This window comes from Mustela lutreola, chromosome 7 (genome assembly GCF_030435805.1).
Source record: "Mustela lutreola isolate mMusLut2 chromosome 7, mMusLut2.pri, whole genome shotgun sequence".
NCBI classification, from domain to species: Eukaryota; Metazoa; Chordata; class Mammalia; order Carnivora; family Mustelidae; genus Mustela; species Mustela lutreola.
Window position 1 is genome coordinate 9,521,248 of NC_081296.1, and position 18,408 is coordinate 9,539,655.

At 52.1% G+C, this 18,408-nt stretch overlaps 1 protein-coding gene across 1 annotated transcript in view; it reads right to left on the reverse strand.

The window, feature by feature from the left end:
• ACAN (aggrecan) overlaps nucleotides 1-18,408 on the reverse strand; it is a 60,328-nt gene that overhangs the window by 7,009 nt on the left and 34,911 nt on the right. Inside the window, exons 8-12 of the mRNA XM_059180029.1 lie at nucleotides 17,263-17,437; nucleotides 16,602-16,729; nucleotides 15,407-15,700; nucleotides 13,393-13,605; nucleotides 6,822-10,625 (exon numbers count right to left, since the gene is read on the reverse strand). Of these exons, the coding sequence (XP_059036012.1) occupies nucleotides 6,822-10,625; nucleotides 13,393-13,605; nucleotides 15,407-15,700; nucleotides 16,602-16,729; nucleotides 17,263-17,437 (4,614 nt within the window). The remainder of the gene's footprint in view (nucleotides 1-6,821; nucleotides 10,626-13,392; nucleotides 13,606-15,406; nucleotides 15,701-16,601; nucleotides 16,730-17,262; nucleotides 17,438-18,408) is intronic.

Consider the following 18,408-nt stretch of genomic DNA (forward strand, 5'->3'; position numbering starts at 1 on the left):
CGGAAGCTAAGTGTCTGGAGCTTGTTAGAGCTTTTATTTTCCGATCTTCCTCTGTAGTTATGAACTGAGGCAAGAGGGCAAGGCACAAACAAGCCAGAGGTGGCATGGAGGAACTGACGGGAGTCCCAGCATGCACTTGGATTCCCAGCAGCATGGATCCCATAGAACCATGAGAAAATGGCGGCAGGGGCCATCAGCCCGAGACTCGTTCCATCTGTGGGAGTTGCAGACACCTCCATCTCTAGTAAATCAAATTCTGTTTTATAAAGGTGAGGCTGGCATCATTCTCTTGGGGGAAGGAAGAGAAACCAGCGCAGCATTTTCCTATATTCCTTCCAGCTTAGGGCCCTAGAACGTGGACATCTCCAGTGAGTCTCAGTTTTCAGACAGGTTCCTTTCTAGCCAGTGGGAGACTAAGATTTGAAGCTGGCGAGCCACTTACTAAGTGGCCAACCCCCACCCTGGGGTAGAGCAGGTCCCCATCAACCTCTTCTTTCCAGGCAGACTCTTCCTCCCTTCTGTTCTTCTGGCCCAAGACGTTTTTTCTGATCCAACTTCTTTGTGGGACTGGAACTGGTAAGCCACTGGCCTCCATTTTTTCATCCATCGGCCAAGGTGAGAAGTGAATCCTCTAATCTGGTCTTTCTGCCTCTTTCTGAGAAGCCAGGAACCTGGGAGTCTCTTACTGTCTTCGTATTTCTACTACAAAGGCTCCTGCTGGTTTTCTCTGGGTACCTTCCTCTGGGAACATGATAGAAGGTATTGTGAAGCTCTTCTCCCCAGATCAGTAGGATTCTGCAATGAATGGGTGCCACTGGCCATTGGGGCATCATGATACAAGGCTAAGCCTTGATGTACGCAGCTGTGTTCACACAACCTTCAGGACCCAACATGTCTATAGGTGGTGTCCACGTGATCAGCGCCTAAACACCTTCCAGGATTAGTTCCCACCTCTTAGGACAGCAGATTAGACCTTAAAGTCCATCTCCTCTTAAGAAGGCTAAAGTACGTTCCTGTGGATCCTTTTCGCTAGCTGGTGTGCAGTAGACGTCTTCTGGACCAGATAGGTTTGGGGAGTGGGTGGCCTGAAAATCTCAGGTCCTCAGGTATCTTTCTGTTCCCACGGAGTTCGTAGCTTCATCTCAGGGAGCGTGCGCCACGGATTAGACACCAACAGTTCCAAGGTCGGAACTGTTCCAAGCAAAACCAAAATGCATGGAGGAACTGACAGGAGTCCCAGCATGCACTTGGATTCCCAGCATGCACTTGGATTCCCAGCAGCAGCAGTAGCAGCAATAGGTCAGGCCGGTGGGCTGGGCGGAAGCTGGGGGCTACTCAACGGAGCCCCTGTTCTCTTGTGTCCATTAGCGTCATTGCGGGATGTGGGAAGCACCGGGCGAGGGGGGCTTAAGCAAACGGAGGCGCTAAAGCAGTTGTAGAGAGCAGGGGACAGGAGTGGCCTGTGGGCGGAAGAGCTGGATGGCAACCCCACCATGGGGGAGGGGCAGAGGAGGCGGAGGCCCCGGGGAGGTCGGGCCAGGTGGCCTTCCTTGTCCCAGAAGCATGTTTCACATAACTTGCCCCCTGGTGGCCCAGAGACCGGGGCTGGGGACCTTGTTGTTTTCCTCCTGGCTTTGGCACCCGATCTGAGAAGGGTGCAGGGGAGAGACGGTCCCCAAAACTCAGGGAACCTGTCCCCCGGGGTTCAGAAGCTGTTTTGTGCAGGGCCCAGGGTTCACAGATGAGAAGGGAAGGAGGGCCAGAATGCTGAAGACCACAGAGCCTGTGGGTGCCCGCGGGGCAGTAGAGAGAGGCCTTCTGCTGCAGGAAGGGGGCCCGGCGTTCTGTGTGGGGCTTTCTTGTGAGCTGCTCACATCTGCCAGGCCTCATCTCCTCTCCCTCCGGCCTTGCAGTGCCCATACCTCTTTCTGTGCAGGGCAAACGGGATGTTGCTCGTCTTCTGGAACCATGAGAGAAGGTGAGCTGGGCTGACCACAAAGAGGGTGGGGACCCAGACAGGCTGCCAGCAGGAGGGGGGACTGAAAGGGCTTTGGGCCATGGGCAGACTGCATGAAGGAAGAGAGGAGAGAGAAGGAACCGATCTCTCTCATGAATCTTCTCTGAGCCAGACAGTATGGCTCCGACATGCTTTACCCTTCCAACAGTCCCAGGGCGCAGATGTCATATGCCCTAGAGTACAGGTAAGGAAACAAAGGACGTAGCCTGCCCATGCTGGTAAGCTGGGCAGACAGCCTGGAAGAGACAGAGGCAAGAATCAGACACTCAGGCTGCAAGTTGGGCCTCTGTCCTCTGTGAAGGGAGAGGGTCACTGAAGTCTTAGATCTCAGTATCTCACTATCATTCCTGCTGCACCAGGCCAAGAGCTCCCCTACCGTCTCACCAGGGACCCTGCGGAGGGTTAGAACTCTTCCCACCGCTATAACCAAAAGGGAGGATTTTTTCCTGCACCAGGACCTAACTTAGGGGAGACAAGAACGGAGGGCCCCCGGTAAAGGTGAGGGGAATAAGATACTTCCAAATAATCACTTTGGCATCTGAATTGGGGAGCTCAGGCCTCCCCCCTGAATAGGCCTTGACTGGCTTTTGCTTATGTCAGAAATAAGGACCTCCAAACAAGAGAGGTTATTTGGCTTACAGGAAAAGGCTGAATGAAGACAGCAGGTAATTTTACTCAAAGGATACCCAACTAAAAGGGTTGCCAATCATAAAGAATATATGAATGGTATTCAAGTTGTTCAGTGCACAACCTGTGCAGCTGTATGTGTTGACCCTGGACATAACTTTCCTGGACAAACATGGAAGAAAATCCCCTCAAGAAGCACAGAGATGGGGCGCCTGGGTGGCTCAGTTGTTGAGCTTCTGCCTTCAGCTCAGGTCATGATCCCAGCTTCCTGGGATTGAGGCCCACGTCGAGCTCCCTGCTTGGCGGGGAACCTGCTTCTCCCTTTCCAGCTTCCCTGTGCTTGTGTTCCCTCTCTTGCTATCTCTCTCTCTCATAAATTAAAAAAAAAAAAAGAAGAAGAAGCAGAAGAAGCACAGAGACAATTTCTTAACTCAGTGGATGTCCTACAACCTGCAAACACCTAGAATCAATTAGATGGCCAGAACTGAGTAAATGCACTTGCTTTCTGGTGTATCACAACTGACAGAAGGTTTATAAGAACATATTTGCCAGTTCCAGTTTGCTTTTAAATAAACATAATTAAGTTAACCAATATGCTATAATTATACTATCAAGTCTTTTATATTTTTAAAGTTTGATCCTGAATGTAAGTTTAATATCCTGCATCTTAAATTCAGTCACAGTTGACCTTTGAACTAACATGGGCTTGTGTGTTGTCTGCTTATATGCAGATTTTTTACGATACAGTACTGTAAACGTGTTTTCTCTTTCTTATGATTTTTTTTCTATTTTTTTTTTTTAATTAAGTAAGCTCTATGCCCAACATGGGGCCTGAACTCATGACCCCGAGATCAAAAGTCACACGTTCTACCTACTGAGCCAGCCAAGAGCCCCCCTTTTATGATTTCCTGAATAACATTTTCTTGTCTTCAACTTACTTTATTATAAGAATACAGTAAATAGTACGTATAACCTACAAGCTAAGTATTAATTGACTTTCTGCTATTACTAAGGCTTCTGGTCAACAGGAGACTATTAGTAGTTAAGTATTTGAGGAGTCAGAATTTATATGCAGATTTTCAATTCTGTGGGGGACTGGCACTCCTAACCCCGGTGGTGCTGTTCAAGGGTTGACTAGTCCCTGTTCAAGTCTGCCCATTGACTTTTCGGTTATGTCGTGTCATGAAGGTGTGATTTGTATTTGCACTTGTAACCCTGTATTTTCACTTGCTTTGACAACATCCCCCTTCCCCCTGAGGCTAAGATTTCACTGAAATTCCAACCTCCCTGCTCCAGGGGAAGAGACAATGTCAGATCACAGATCAGAGCCTCAAGCCTACAAAATGAAGAATGTCAGTAAGACGGAAAAGAGGCTGACTGAATTCTGAGTTCATGCCCTCCTAACCCAGGAATTTAGAGAAATCCACCCAGCACCAGTGATTGCTGGAAAATTGGATGTTGAGATCTGATTAGAACAGAATATCTCAACCTTAGCAAAACAGAATCTACTGCGGTAGTTAACAAAAATTTTTTAAAAGATCTTTTAAACTACCAATGTTCAGACCAGTTCTGCTGGAGCCAGAAATCTCAACAAATGTCAGCAAAGAGGTTGTGGGGGGAGGGAGGGGAGGTTGCTGCTTTTTAAGTGGATCAGAATGAGGGAGGTAGCCCTACTTCTTCAATCGCTAGGAAATCTGAGTATTCACTAAACATGTTCATTTCGACGTCAAGAGTGCAGATGACTCATTTATCAAGAACTTGCTTATGGAATGCTGACTTAGCAAGACGATGACAATTGTCACGTATTTTCTCTTAAGGGCTACATAACAACCTCCAGCCTCATTTACTAGGTGGAAGGTTACCCCGAGTATTCAAATACTGCCACAGGAATAATGCGACATTTTGCTGCTTCTGAGTGCTTGCGGGTTCTAGCTCAAGATCACAGTGGGTCACCTGCAGAGGCGGGACTCTATCTGCAGGCCTCTGGAAGCATCCTTACCACCTGCTCTTTAGAGATGATAAAGTTTTTCCTAAACATGGCGAGAGAGATGGGGAAGGGTAAGCAATCTTTACAGATGCCTCTTGGGGGGGCCCTGGACGCTGCACACAGGTGTTCTTAATCCTCAGCCCTGGCTGCGCCCTGGAGTCACCGGGGCAGTCTTAAAAAACCCTAATGCCAAGGCCACAGGACCGTTTCAATCAGAATCGGGGGCAGTGGGACCCCAGGCATCAGGAGGTTCTTAAGGCTGAGAACCACTACTTTGAGCCTATTACAAATGAGGTCCTGAGGGCTGGCCAAGCCCCACTTCTAAACCTCTCTTCATTCTAGCGGCTCTGAAGTTCATCTCCCAAGTGAAGTCTAGCGGCTGATTCTGTGTTCGAGAGAGGGCTTCTTACTTAGCGGAGCGTGTGAAACAAGTGAGTGAAGACCCCAGTTCTGGATTTGACTCCCTCGGAGGAGCTGTCGTTTCAGATGGGGATAACTGTCAAGCTACCCACAGAGCTGCCTGGGAAGGAATCGTGGGGGGCAGAGAGCCCCGTGGGGGTACACATGGTCAGAGAAAGGACTTGCTAAAAGGGAGATAGGTGTCAGGAGATACAAACACCAGGGCAAGGGGTTTCCGGTCCTGGCAGCTGTCCCGGAAGTCCTGCTGGGCCCTGAGTCTGTTCCTCTCTGACTTAGGAAGTGTCCATGAACATGTCACCCAGGTCAGGCATCCTGCTGCTCTCCACCAGCCATACCCAGAGGGAGGACGGGCTCTGCCCTCCCAATGGGGTGGAGGATGGAGGGATGCGGCTGGAGTCCCAGGGGTCACCGTGGCCTCATGACACTATCCCCTAGGTGGTAAGGCTGACTGCCCAAGGAGAGCCCACCCTCTGGCCACCGAGGCCCACAGTGCTCTTACTCATGGCTCCACCATGCGGCCAGAGATCGACCCCAGTGGAGGAAAGAGTGAATCCGTAGTCACCCTAGGACCTGCTTACACGGACTCTTTCCAGTGTAAGGGCCAAGTATACAGCATATTTACATGATGGGAGCAATATATTACAAGTTATTAATTTGCGTATACGTAAATATATGCAAACACAAAATCTTTCTTTGTATATGATGTAATGACTATTAGGAGATAGCTGCCCGGCCCTGGTAGTCTCGTGGGATCTACTTTCCCCCAGGATTCATGGCTCTGATTCTGCCTGTGTCAGAGGAATGAAGCCTTTCTAGGAAAGACTCTGGAGCAGAGGCTGGGGTAAGGGCGCAGTGGCAGTGCAGACACCACCCTGAGAATACGGGCTTGGAGGTACCGGGCATCTGTTCCCTTAAGGGTGCTGATGGGACAGGAGGAAATGTCCTCATGGCCACAGGCCTCGATGTGTTCAGGGAACACAGCAGATCCTCATCGTCTCCTTCTGGGGTGCCACCTCCCATCAGAGGACCCCCTGCCCTAGGCTCCTCACCTGCCCCACAGGCTGCTTGACCCATGAAGAAGGACAGAGGCCCCAGGGCAGTGGGGGCTGGGGAGCCGAGGGGCCAGGCGCGGTAGGTCAAGTTTCCCCCCAAGGGAGCCCCAGGCAAAAAGCAAAGGAAAAATATCAGCTTCCTGTGCCCGGTGCCTGGGTTGTGTCAAAGTGAGACCGTCGTACGGAGAAGGCACCTGTGCTGGGGTCGGGGTGGGGACCAAAGTCAGGACAGCCAGCATGACGCTTCAGGTCTTTACATCATGCAGGTCTTCACCCTACATGAGGTTAATATCTGGGCATAGATGTCATCAAATCCATTCTCTCCTCTCACACGAACTCCATGGGAAAGGGGCGCGAGTAGAATTTCTAGCACTATCTGAAGAGTCCCCCTTCTCTCTCCCTGTGCCAAGCACAGACAGTTGGACTCACGTATAATTGCTCTTGGGATGTACCACTGCAACCCGGGCAAGCACGAGGCTCTAAGTGTGGCCGGGTGCGAAGTTAGATGCTAAGTGCCTGTTCGATATGTATTTATATCCTGTTTGCCGGCCCCTGCCTCTTCCTATCTTCCAGATAAGGCTCAGAGAGATTAAGAAACTTGCCTGAGGCTACACAGCTGGCCTGTAGAGGAGTATGAATTGACGCTGTCTCTCACTACACTACAGTCTGAACTCCCCGAAAAACACTGAAAGGAGAAAAAAAAAATTCCCAACCATACCTGGAGTGGTTGGTGCGGATTCATCTGTCCCTCGTGGAGAAGTAGGGACGGAAACATCCGTGGGGAAGGTGGCTGTTTGGGCGGTTTGGGTCTCTTCTCCTGAGTGCAAGGGGCTTGAGGACTCGATTTCTAGAGGTGCCTCTGCAGGGCGCTGGGTCTGCTGGATCCGCTCGGACTCTGAGACGCTGGGGTTCATAACAACATCCAGCCCCGATGTGGGACCAGACAGGTCTCCGCTGACCTCAGTCCTATCTCCAGATGTCATCGGAGTGGCCGAAGGCCAGCCTGACGCCTCTGTGCCCACAACATAGGTGCTGGTCGGCTCCTCTTGTACTTCCGGGGTGGCAGAGCCCTCCCTGGGGCCTTCAGGAAAGGCAGAGGTGCTGCTGCTCACTCCCAGGCCTGAGGCTCCCTCCACATCTGCTTCAGGGAAGGCGGAGGTGGCTTCACCTACCTCAGGGGCCCCGGAAGCTCCTCCGCTGGCCTCAGGGGCGGCAGACACCCCCACCCCAGCCTCAGGAAAGACAGACGTCTCGCTGCTGGATTCCGGGACTGATGACGCTTCTAGCCCAGCCCCGGGGAACCTTGGTGTAGCTCCACTAACTTCCCCAGACGCAGAGGCTTCTCCACTGGACTCAAACAGCTGGGGGGTATGTGTCACAGGGGGTATTTGGGCAAGCTCCTGGGAAACAGTTGGTTCGGTGACACCCTCCATGAACTCTGAAGTGATTAAAGTAACTTCTGGAAGCCCTGAGGCCTCCCCACTGGTGCTTGTGGCTGCAGAGGAATCTCCACTTACATCCACAGTGCCAGAAAGGTCCCCACTAAAATATGGAGTACTTGACGGCTCTCCACTGGGCTCCAGCAGCCCGGACTGCAGCCCGCTTAGGTCCAAAACCCCTGAGTGGTCTCCAGACACGTCTGGGGCTCCAGAATGGGCCCCACTGAGTTCCAAAATGACCGAAGGCCCTTCTCCTGCTTCCTGGGCTGTCGGAGTCTGGGTGATGGATTCCACCAAAGTTCTGTCTACAAGAGACACAGTGGGGAGCCCGGATGGGAGTCCACTGCTGTCATAGGCTCCTGAGGGTGGGCTGCTCCCAGTCTCTGCTCCAGAGGATTCTCCACTGACTTCTGCTACTCCACTTGGCAGGCCACTGAATTCTGGAGGCTGGGATGTCAACCCGCTAGAGTCAATTGCTCCAGAAGATTGGCCACTGACATCCATGATCCCAGATATGCCCGAGACATCTGCCTCCCCTGAAGGGAGTCCACTGACTTCCACAGACCCTAAACCTTCTTCTTCTATAAACATAGTTGGGGTCACTTCAACCAAACTGGTGTCCACAAATGTAATTCCAGAAGACTCGCCACTGCCACTCATGGTCCCGGGAACCAGGCCAGGGACTTCAGAAGTTGTCCCACTGAACTCTGGCAACCCTGATGGCTGCCCACTGGTATCAGGGATCCCAGATTCTTCTCCACTGAGGTTGGTTATGCCAAATGGTGGGCCACTGCCAGAAAGAACTCCAGAGGCTTCTCCACTGACATCCGGTTGTCCGGAGGGCAGTCCACTAAGCTCGGTCACTCCAGATGTTTCCCCAGAAAACCCTGATGGCTGTCCACTGACCTCAAAAAGCCCAGATGTTCCCCCACTGATGTCAGGAAACCCTGATGGCTGTCCACTGACACCAAAGAATCCAGATGTTTCCCCACTGATATCAGGAGACCCAGATGCTTGGCCACTGAGTTCAGCTCCTGAAGGGAAGCCACTAACTGCCCCACTAATGTCCAGCTCACTGAAGGGCAGTCCTGATGTTTCTCCAGCACCGCTGATGCCAATGGTTCCCCTCCCTTCCAGTTCACTTGCACTGGTAGCTGTGACCACTTCCACCAAGGTAGTATCCACTAGGGAGACAGTTGGGAATCCAGAGGGAAGTCCACTAAAGTCAGGTAGACCAGAGAATGGGCCACTTCCAAGATCCGTCCCTGAATACTCACCACTAAACCCTGAAGGAAGGCCACTTGCTTCTGGAGCTTGCCCACTTCCCACAGTTCCAGAAGGTATTCTGCCAAAGTCCAAGGCTCCAGAAGCTGAACCAACTAAGTCTTCTTTTCCAGAGGGTAACCCGCTGAGATCCTCAGCACCAAAAACAGAGGTCTCTAGACCCTCCCCTCCTGAAGGTAATCCACCAAGGTCCTCTACTCCAGAAGCAGAGGTCTCTAGACCTTCTCTTCCAGAAGGAAGTCCACTGAGGTCCCCTATTCCAGAGGCAGAGGCTTCTGGGCCTTCTCCAGAAGAGAGCCCGCTGAGGTCCCCTACACCAGAGGCAGAAGTCTCTAGACCTTCTCTTCCAGAAGGAAGTCCACTGAGGTCCCCTACTCCAGAAGCAGAGACTTCTGGAACTTCTCCAGAAGGTAGCCCGCTGAGGTCCCCTACTCCGGAGGCAGATGCTTCTCCAGAAGGCAACCTGCTGAGGTCCCCTATACCAGAGGTAGAGGTCTCTATTCCTTCTCCCCCAGAAGGAAGTCCACTGAGGTCTCCTACTCCAGAGGCAGAGACTTCTGGACCTTTTCCAGAAGGTAATCCACTGAAGTCCTCTACTCCAGAGGCTGAGACTTCTGGACCTTCTGCAGAAGTTAATCCACTGAGGTCCTCTACTCCAGAGGCTGAGACTTCTGGACCTTCTCCAGAAGGTAATCCACTGAGGTCCTCTACTCCAGAGGCTGAGACTTCTGGACCTTCTCCAGAAGGTAGCCGGCTGAGGTCCTCTACTCCAGAGGCTGAGACTTCTGGACCTTCTCCAGAAGGAAGTCCACCGAGGTCCTCTACTCCAGAGGCTGAGACTTCTGGACCTTCTCCAGAAGGAAGTCCACCGAGGTCCTCTACTCCAGAAACTGAGACTTCTGGACCTTCTGCAGAAGTTAATCCACTGAGGTCCTCTACTCCAGAGGCTGAGACTTCTGGACCTTCTCCAGAAGGTAATCCACTGAGGTCCTCTACTCCAGAGACAGAGACTTCTGGACCTTCTCCAGAAGTCAGCCAGCTGAGGTCCTCTACTCCAGAGGCAGAGACTTCTGGACCTTCACCAGAAGGTAATCCACTGAGGTCCTCTACTCCAGAGACAGAGACTTCTAGACCTTCACCAGAAGGTAATCCACTGAGGTCCTCTACTCCAGAGACAGAGACTTCTAGACCTTCTCCAGAAGGCAGCCTGCTGAGGTCCTCTACTCCAGAGGCAGAAGCTTCTGGACCTTCTCCAGAAGGTAGCCCGCTTAGTTCCCCTATTCCAGAGGCAGAGGTCTCTAGACTCTCACCTCCAACTTTAGGAATGCTGGACCATGGAATTTTATCTTCATCTCCTGAAGCCAGTCCACTTCCCACAGGCAGGCCTGAGCCCACAGTAGAGTTGAGCCCACTGGCGTCAAGATCTTCAGAGGGCAGTCCACTTGCACTTTCTCCTGAGGGTTGCGTACTAGAGTCCAGATGTCCTGAAACTTCTCCTCTGCCTGTGAAGTCACCACTGACTTCAGGTACCCCAGATACTTCCCCAGAGCCTGGCAGCTCAGTCCCACTGGGCACTGAGGGTGAAAGTGTGGACAGCTCCTCCCAGGGGAATGAAGATTCCTCTGAGGGGGATGGCTCTTGTGAGGGGGACGGCTCCTCTGACGGGGATGGCTCCTCTGAGGGGGATGGCTCCACTGAGGGGGATGGCTCCACTGAGGCTGAGGGCACTTCCGTTCCAAAAGGGCCTTCTGTGCTTTCCTCTGTTGCTGTGCTGGTGGGAGGCCATGTTGGAGGGATCCCTGGAAGAAAGGAAGAAGATAAGGTGTGGGTTTAGTAACTCTTCTCTATTGGAGCCTCACCCATTCCTTCCACAGTAAAACTTTTCTTCAGAGGTGTGCTCAGACATCTTCTAATGGAACCTTGCCCAGTGTCTGGGGCAGGAAGAAGGGTGGGGCCCAGGAAACTGTGCTCTTTGAGACTCCAGGGGGCGCCATCCACACAGCCCATGCAAGTAGGGGTCTGGCTCCCATGGAAAGTAATGGAGGTCACCTCTCCAGTACCTCCACACCATCACCTCATTTAGCTAAACCCATGATTTGCAAAGTGTGGTCCCTAGACTGATAGCCTTAGCATTACCAGCAATACAAGCATTCTCTGGGAGCCTGACAGAAAAGCAGACTCTCAGAGCTCCCCCACACCCCAAATCCCTCTGGGGACTCTAGGGTGGGGGTAGCATGTCATTTTTTCCCCCAACTTTCATTTTTTTGAATATTTATTTGTTTATTTTAGAAAAAGGGATAGAGCGTGAGCAGCGGGGAGGGGCAGAGAGGGGCACAAGCAGTGGGGAGCCCAACACAGGGCTCGATCCCAGGACCCTGAGTGGAAACCACGAGTCACACACTTAACCAGCTAAGCCGCCCAGGCATGTCGTCTTTCAATAAAACCCTTCCCCACTGCCCCCCGACCTTGGAACCCTCACGATGCTGATGCCCCCTTGAGTCTGAGAGTCACTCATCCAATCCTATCCCTCTGAGGCAGGGGAGGCCAGGTAGTACTGTTCGCAAAAACACATCAACTCTTTCAATTCTGAGACTACTACTGCAGAGGATTGCAAAACCAAAGCGGAAAAAGTCTCATCATTCTAAAGAATCATGGTTGCATTATTTTCCTTCCCTCTTGTTTCCACCTTTTGCATTTAAAAATAACCCAGCGGGCTGGGGCACCTGGATGGCTCAGTCAGTTGAGCATCTGGCTCTTGGTTTCGGCTCAGGTCATGATCTCAGGGTCATGAGATGGAGCCTCGAGTAGGGTCCTGTGCTCAGCACAGAGTGTGCTTAAGATTCTCTCTCTCCCTCAGTGCCTCCCCCCACTTGCCTGCACACACATGCTTTCTCTCTCTCAAATAAATACATTAATTAAAAAAACAAACAAAAAAAGACCCAACAAAATGACTAGCTGGGACTGGAGCTTGCACGTTCTTTTGGACTTATTTCTTAGGCAGAGAACCTGAGCCAAGCACATGCCCTAGTCCCAGGGCAGGCTCACAGCCTACTCTGGCTTACAGGAGAATCCTGGAGGTGGGTGTGGGGTTCAGGATAGTAGTGGAGGCTTGCAAGAGGGCGTTAGGTGGAGACAGATATAAAAAAAAAAATATATATATATATATATATACCAGAAACATTCTGGAGTAACCACTTACAGTCATGATAAAACGTTTCTCTTTTAAATAAATTTAGGTTTCTTTTTAAAGGCAAGTCAATTTAAAGAAAAAGACAGAGAGTTAACAACAGTACAGATGGTTCCTGATATGGCCAAGGTGGTAGGGAACTGAAGTATGGAAAATGTGTCTAGGGGCCCGCTGGAGTCCCTTCCCTTGTAAACTCCCACTAGCTGGTGCCAGGATCCTGTGCCAAGCTACACACTCTGGCCAAACAGGACTCGGTTACTCTGGTCCTGGTGAAGGGTGAGGAAAAGGCACAGGCAGGTGTGGCTGCTGGGTGAGGTCATTGGGCCACAATCCCACCTGCTCCACTGACACACCCTCACCTTTTGCTGTGGAGGGAGGACAGGCTTTTGCATTTCCAGCGTCGAGAGGGGTGTCTGGCCTGGCTGAATGGCTTGGGAACAGTGCATTGTATGAGTGACTACATGGACCAGTGCAAAGCTCTGATATACTCATTTCTTCAAATGAAAATGTCCCTGGATGAGCTGACTCCACTAAGCGCACACACAGTACTGGGCTTTGTTTAATTGAGGCTTACCCAAACTGAGCCATAAAATGAATACTCCACCGCGACTGGGGTGGGGGGAAGCCGTTGGTCAGATTCATTTGGGACACTTTGAATACATCACCCCCTCTGTCTTACAGCACATATTAGCATATCAAAGGCACTGAGAAGGTCTGCAGAGGGGGGCGGGGGGCGGGGCAGGGAACCTGTTAATCTTTCTGTAAGCCAGCATGTCCCTAAATTTACAGCCATAAAACACTTTTTCCGACATGGTTAGGGGACCAAAGCTTTCATCCCATCAAGTTCCATCCAATCTGATCAGGACAGATGGGGCTCAGGAAGTGCTGGTTGGGGATACCTGGCCCAAAAGAGTGACACAGAAGGAGGATCAAGGCAAGGTGACAGGTCAGAGTCACACTTCCAAAGACCCCTATAGGTCTTTCCCACTATTGGAGATCTTCCTACAAGAGTTTTTAAAAGGTTAGAGGATAAAGTTGTGAATGCAGGAAGACAGACTAAGAGCCCTCTGATCAGCTCAGTGATAGGCATCGCAGTACAGGTGGGAGAAATTAAAAGCAGGGAACAGGGAATTGTGGGGTGGGAGGTGGGGGGGGAGGTGCGTTTTGTGAAAAAGTCTGCCCCTTCTTTCCCTTGGCGGTTGTCCCAGAGGCCAGTTGAGATGGCTGATGTTGCCCATGGCTGGATATGCTGCCAGCCAGCGTCGGGCTGGGGAAACAGCACAGGCCCTGGGGAAAGAACCGGTGCGGGTTGGGCCACAGCCTAGGGAGACAGACACCTGCGACTTCAGGACACACCCCAGAGCTCTCCCCTCACAGACCTGGTGGTGGGGAAGTGCCCACTGGGCTGTAGGCTGGTTCCCATTCCGTCTGGTTTTCCGGCTCAATGGTGAAGTCTGGGATGGCAGTCGTCTCCTCCCCCACAGGGACAGCAGCCACTCCAGGCCCCACTTGGGTGGCGATCCAGTCCTCCACAACAGAGGGAGTAGGTGTGCCACCCTCTTCTTCTCCTGGAGAGGGCGCTGCTGAGACACCTAAAGAGAGGCAGGGGGTGTCTTCCTTCCTGCCAGTGACCCATCCCAGGGGAACTAGGGGATTTTTGAGGAGGGGCAAGCCTGGTGCAAAAACCTTGCTGGGCCTCGACCTTCACCCAAAGCCCACCTCAAGCCCAGTAAGACGGCTCTTGTCTTCCTCAGTAAGAGCTGACTGCATCACTTACACAATACTGATACGCACACACCATCACACACGCATTATTTCAGGGCGGTCTGGGGCATGCCTTCTGCAGAATGTATTGTACATGTAAGGCACTGTTTAAAGGTGTTATGTATATAAAATCATTTTATCCCATAACAGCCTATGAGATAGATGCTACGATTTCATGTCCAGATGGGAAAACCAAGGCCTTGAGTTAAATGACTTGCCAGGGCCACTGGCTTGTAAGTGGCAGATCCCGTCTTCGAAGGCAAGTATCTGGTGCCAGACTCTGCTCCCAGGCATGATGCTGCCTTCTTGGGGACAGAAATTAGGTTCCAAGTATGTCTGGCTCAAAAATAGGAGGCTGCTATTTAAAATCCATGAAGTCGTCCTGGCACTGGAGGAGGAAGGTGGGATTTATAGATGTTTGGAGGGGAAGGGGGTGCGTAACTGTTTTCGTTTAAGGAAAATCGGTGGTGGGCTTGGTTGGAAAGGAGGTCAAACCTCTTCGAAGTTACAGAAAAGACCGAGTTCACAGAGGGTCGGGGCCAGTGGGGGTGCAGGTCTAAGAACGAACTGGGAGGCTAACTGGTTTGGCTTCTGTTGCCCAGAGCAGGGAGGGGGTACTGGCACAAGAGCCCCAACACATCCTCCAGGAAGGGTCTGGCTTTCTTGAGGCTGCACAGTGGGGCTGAGCGTCCTTTGAACTAGGTTTTCAAAGATGGCTCTGGAAGTCTGAGAAGCTGGGGAAAGCTCAGCTTTTATTTTTTTGTTACCTTTGTTTTAAATAATGATACATTCATGGGAAGTTACAAAGACACTCAGTTTTGATGCATCAGATACAAAACGTGGCCCAAGCGGTGACTATAATCTCCACCGTATTAGATCCAAAACGGGGTGGGGAGGGATCTCATCCAGGCAGAGCCCTGCAGGGCTTGGCCACGCCCTAGCCACACCCCCTGGGCTGCTGGATGACGTCACTCCCAGAACTCCCACAGGTGATGAGGACTGACTGATGCGGCAGTGGGTCCTCAGCGTGGGCCAATTAGAACCATGAATTTCTGGTGCTTAGTGAAGAGTAAAAAAATACTTTGACTCAACTTATCACAAACATATTTACAAGCAGGAGAAAACTGGGCAAGGGTATACAAATCAAAACAGCATATCTATATGTATGTATCTGTTATCTATAGAAAAGGTAACATTTACTGAGAATTTACCCAAGCACAATGCCAAGTGTTCTGTATGCCCTCTTCCAGTTTATCTGCACACCTCTTTGAAGGAGGAATTATTATATCACTATTTTATAGGCTAAGCAGAGGAACAGATCAAGTGACTTGCCCCGGGTTATACAACCACTAAGCAGCAGAGCTGTAATTAAAATTCAGGTCTGCCTAACTTTAGAGCCCCAGTTCTCACTCACTTCTCTCTGCTGCTCTCTGGGGAACTTTAGGAGGATGTACTTGCCTTGGGGTCAACACCCAAGGTCATGCTAGCTCCAGAGCTTCCCTGCCCCAGAGGGGCTTTCTCCTCCTTGCTCGGAGGGACAGGGATGGTGGACAGGGGCCAGAAGGGGTGAACCCAGAGGAGTCATGCACCAGGCAGAAAGGAGGCTGGACGAGAGGCAGGAAAGCATACCTCGGAAGCAGAAGGCGTGGTGCCGGGACTGGGGGTCAGGGAGGCCTGTCTGGTTGGGGTAGAGGTAGACAGTTCTCACGCCTGGCTTGTCTCCGCCGCAGGAAGGCCTCGGGGTGACGATGGGGTAACGGAGGCTGCCGTCTGACAGCCAGCCGGCGTAGCACTTGTCCAGGCCTCGGCTCCAGGCGGCATAGAGCTGGCCCGTAGAGGCCAGGGTGGCGTTGTGAGATTCACAGAATGCCAGCGCTTCCTGGAAGGTGAACTGCTCCAGGCGTGTGACGAAGAACACCTCCCCTGGGGGCAGAAGCAGGTGGCAGGTGTGACCCTCATGCCCACAGCCAGAGCAGCTCTGCTTACTGGGGGGTGGGGGAGTGGGGGGCAGGGCAACTGAACTGAGACCAGCCGGTCCCTCTGCATGGAAACATCTTCCGTCTTGTCTAGCTTGTCCAGTCACTCTTGGGCACCCTCCCTGTGCTCCCCTCCACCACAGGATTCAAGCACGGAGCACCTGAGGACTGGCAGCCCCCCACCCCTGGGGTGGGTCCTGGAGCCACTCTTGGGGTTTGGGTCCCCACACCCAGAACTGTACTCAGGTGCCTGTCTGATTTGAGGGAAGGAAGTTCATGTTTACTGAATACCCACTTGTACCAGGCCCTTATCACACATATCTCATTTAATACTCACCAAGGGTGATATCAGCACAATCAGCTCCTATTTTATAGATGAGGAACCTAAGGCCCAGAGAGGTTAAGTAACTTGCCCCAGGTCCCCAAACTCTTTCCAGGACACCAGCATTTCCAAAATTGGGTTCATTGGAATAGCAATTTGGTGGTGATCATTGTAATTAAAAGAAATGAAATGAAACAAAAGAAAAGATCTTTTTGTTTGTACTGCTTGGTTAAGCAGAGTTTAAAAGGTTTTCTATTGCAGGACTTCCCAGAACCTTTGATTTGTTCCTGGGCACTGGGACTCTCCATGAGACAGATGGCATACCTAAAACTTATCTGTAATAATTAAAGGCTCATTGATTAGCAGAACTCAATGGTTTTAAATCAGTATTCACCTGCAGTGCTGGGGGAACACGCATGAACCATGCGGGAGAGAATGGCTGGAAAAGGAACAGAACTGGGTGGTTCTTTGTGTCTCCCCAATAGCCCACTGCCTGGGGCCCAAAATTCGAGAACACGGGCCGTACCTTCGAGCCTGTCCACGTAGCAGTAGACGTCATAGGTTTCTGATGCTGGCCGCACACCGTAGGTCCTGACCCCTGGGCTGCTGTCTTTGTCACCCACACACGGAGTCCGTGGGCTCACAATAGGGTATCTGCAAAGGAGCACAGGAGGGGTGCATGGAGGCCTGTTCTAGAGGCTGGGGGATGCAGGGCCCAGGGAGAGGCTGGCAGGTCTCTTGGGTACTTGGGCGCATCTTCAGTCATTTGGGATCGAAACCTGGATGGAGCTCCTCTTGCAGCAAGCTCCCTGTGTGGCTGGGGGAAGGGTCTGGGGGCCCCTGGGGGATTCCTGGCTTCAGAAGAGAGCCCGTCATATGGAAGGGCACTGAGTCAAGCTGAAGGGGCCTGGAGTGGGGGGCCCTGAGGAGAGATTCTCCCGGTCTCCTCGGGGTAAATGACCAAGGACTTAATGTCACCTTGGGCCCTTCCCCACCTGCTCAGAATATGCCTTGGTTCTGGGGGAGAAATTAGGAGAGGAGCCATGGAGTCATTAATTAATTAATTACTGCACAGTGTAGCAGGTGCCCATTCTGCTGGGTGCTGGACGGGTGCTGGACAGGTGCTGCTCCCCGAGCCCCACCGCTCATGGTTGGCTTTGGCCCGGGGGGCGGGGCTGGTCCTTCACCTGACGGTCTGGTCCTGCAGCCAGCCGGCATCACACTGCTCGTAGCCTGCTTCGTAGGCGGCCTGGAGCTGCTCCGGGGAGGCGATGACAGCCCCAGTGCGCAGACAGGCCTGCTGAGCCTCCTCAAAGGTCAGTGAGTAGCGGGCGGATCCTGGGCGGTAGTGGAACACAACCCCTGCTTTGGGGTGGGGAGAGGAAGAGAAGGAGAGACCAGGTAGGCTCAGAGCAGGCAATGGACAGTGACAGTGACACCACAGTGACAGTGTCCAGGGGGCCTGGTTCTTTGGCTTTGAGGGCAGGGAGGGAGCCCCGGCTCCTTCAGGAACGATTCCCCTTCATCTTCTCCTTCCCTTCCTACCTCTGATCCTATCCTCAACCAAGCTGATTCCCTCTGCTTGTTCAAGCCACTCCTGAAATCCATCTCCCTGAGGGGGCCTTGGAGGACTCTTCTGCCCTGGGTGTCCCCAACCCTCCCCTTTGTCCCTTTACTCTTTACTCTTTAAAACAAACGCATTTTTTTCTCATTATGAAAAGAATAAGCACTCGTTACAGAACATTCGGAAAATACAGAGAAGGCTAAGGAATATATTGGACAACCCCTGGCACTTCTTGCACCCGGCCCAGGCCCCAGGAGGCGGGTGCCTGACTGAAGATGCCAGCCAGTGTTTTTGTGGGTGTGTACCGGTAGCGTTCTGGGAGTGGCCTCGTGGCTTTTGCCAGGTTTTCAAAGGGGCAGAGCCTTGTCCTTGAGCTACCTACCCACTTACTCTGCCTCTCCCACTGTGTTCGGCTGTGTACATTGGTCTCGGTTTCTGACCCTTCCCAAGATAATTGACCAGCCTATGTCACACCTTCAAATCCTTGGTCTATACTGTCCCATGTCCCTTGCTCTGTCCTGTGGCCGATGCTCATCTGTCCCTCGGCACCTTCCCACACAGAGCCAATGGGACTCTTTCCAGTCCTGGCCTAACCCTGGGACCCAGCCATTTGGAGGTTATCCTGAAACTCTGAAATGATTTCTCCTTCCCAACAGATTGTACTCATTGGGTCATGTCAGGCTGAAATCCCACTTGGTGGCATCCTGGGTGTGATGGTCGGCGGCAGTGTCCAATCTGCTTTTCCCCCAGAAGGGGACACCACCAAGGC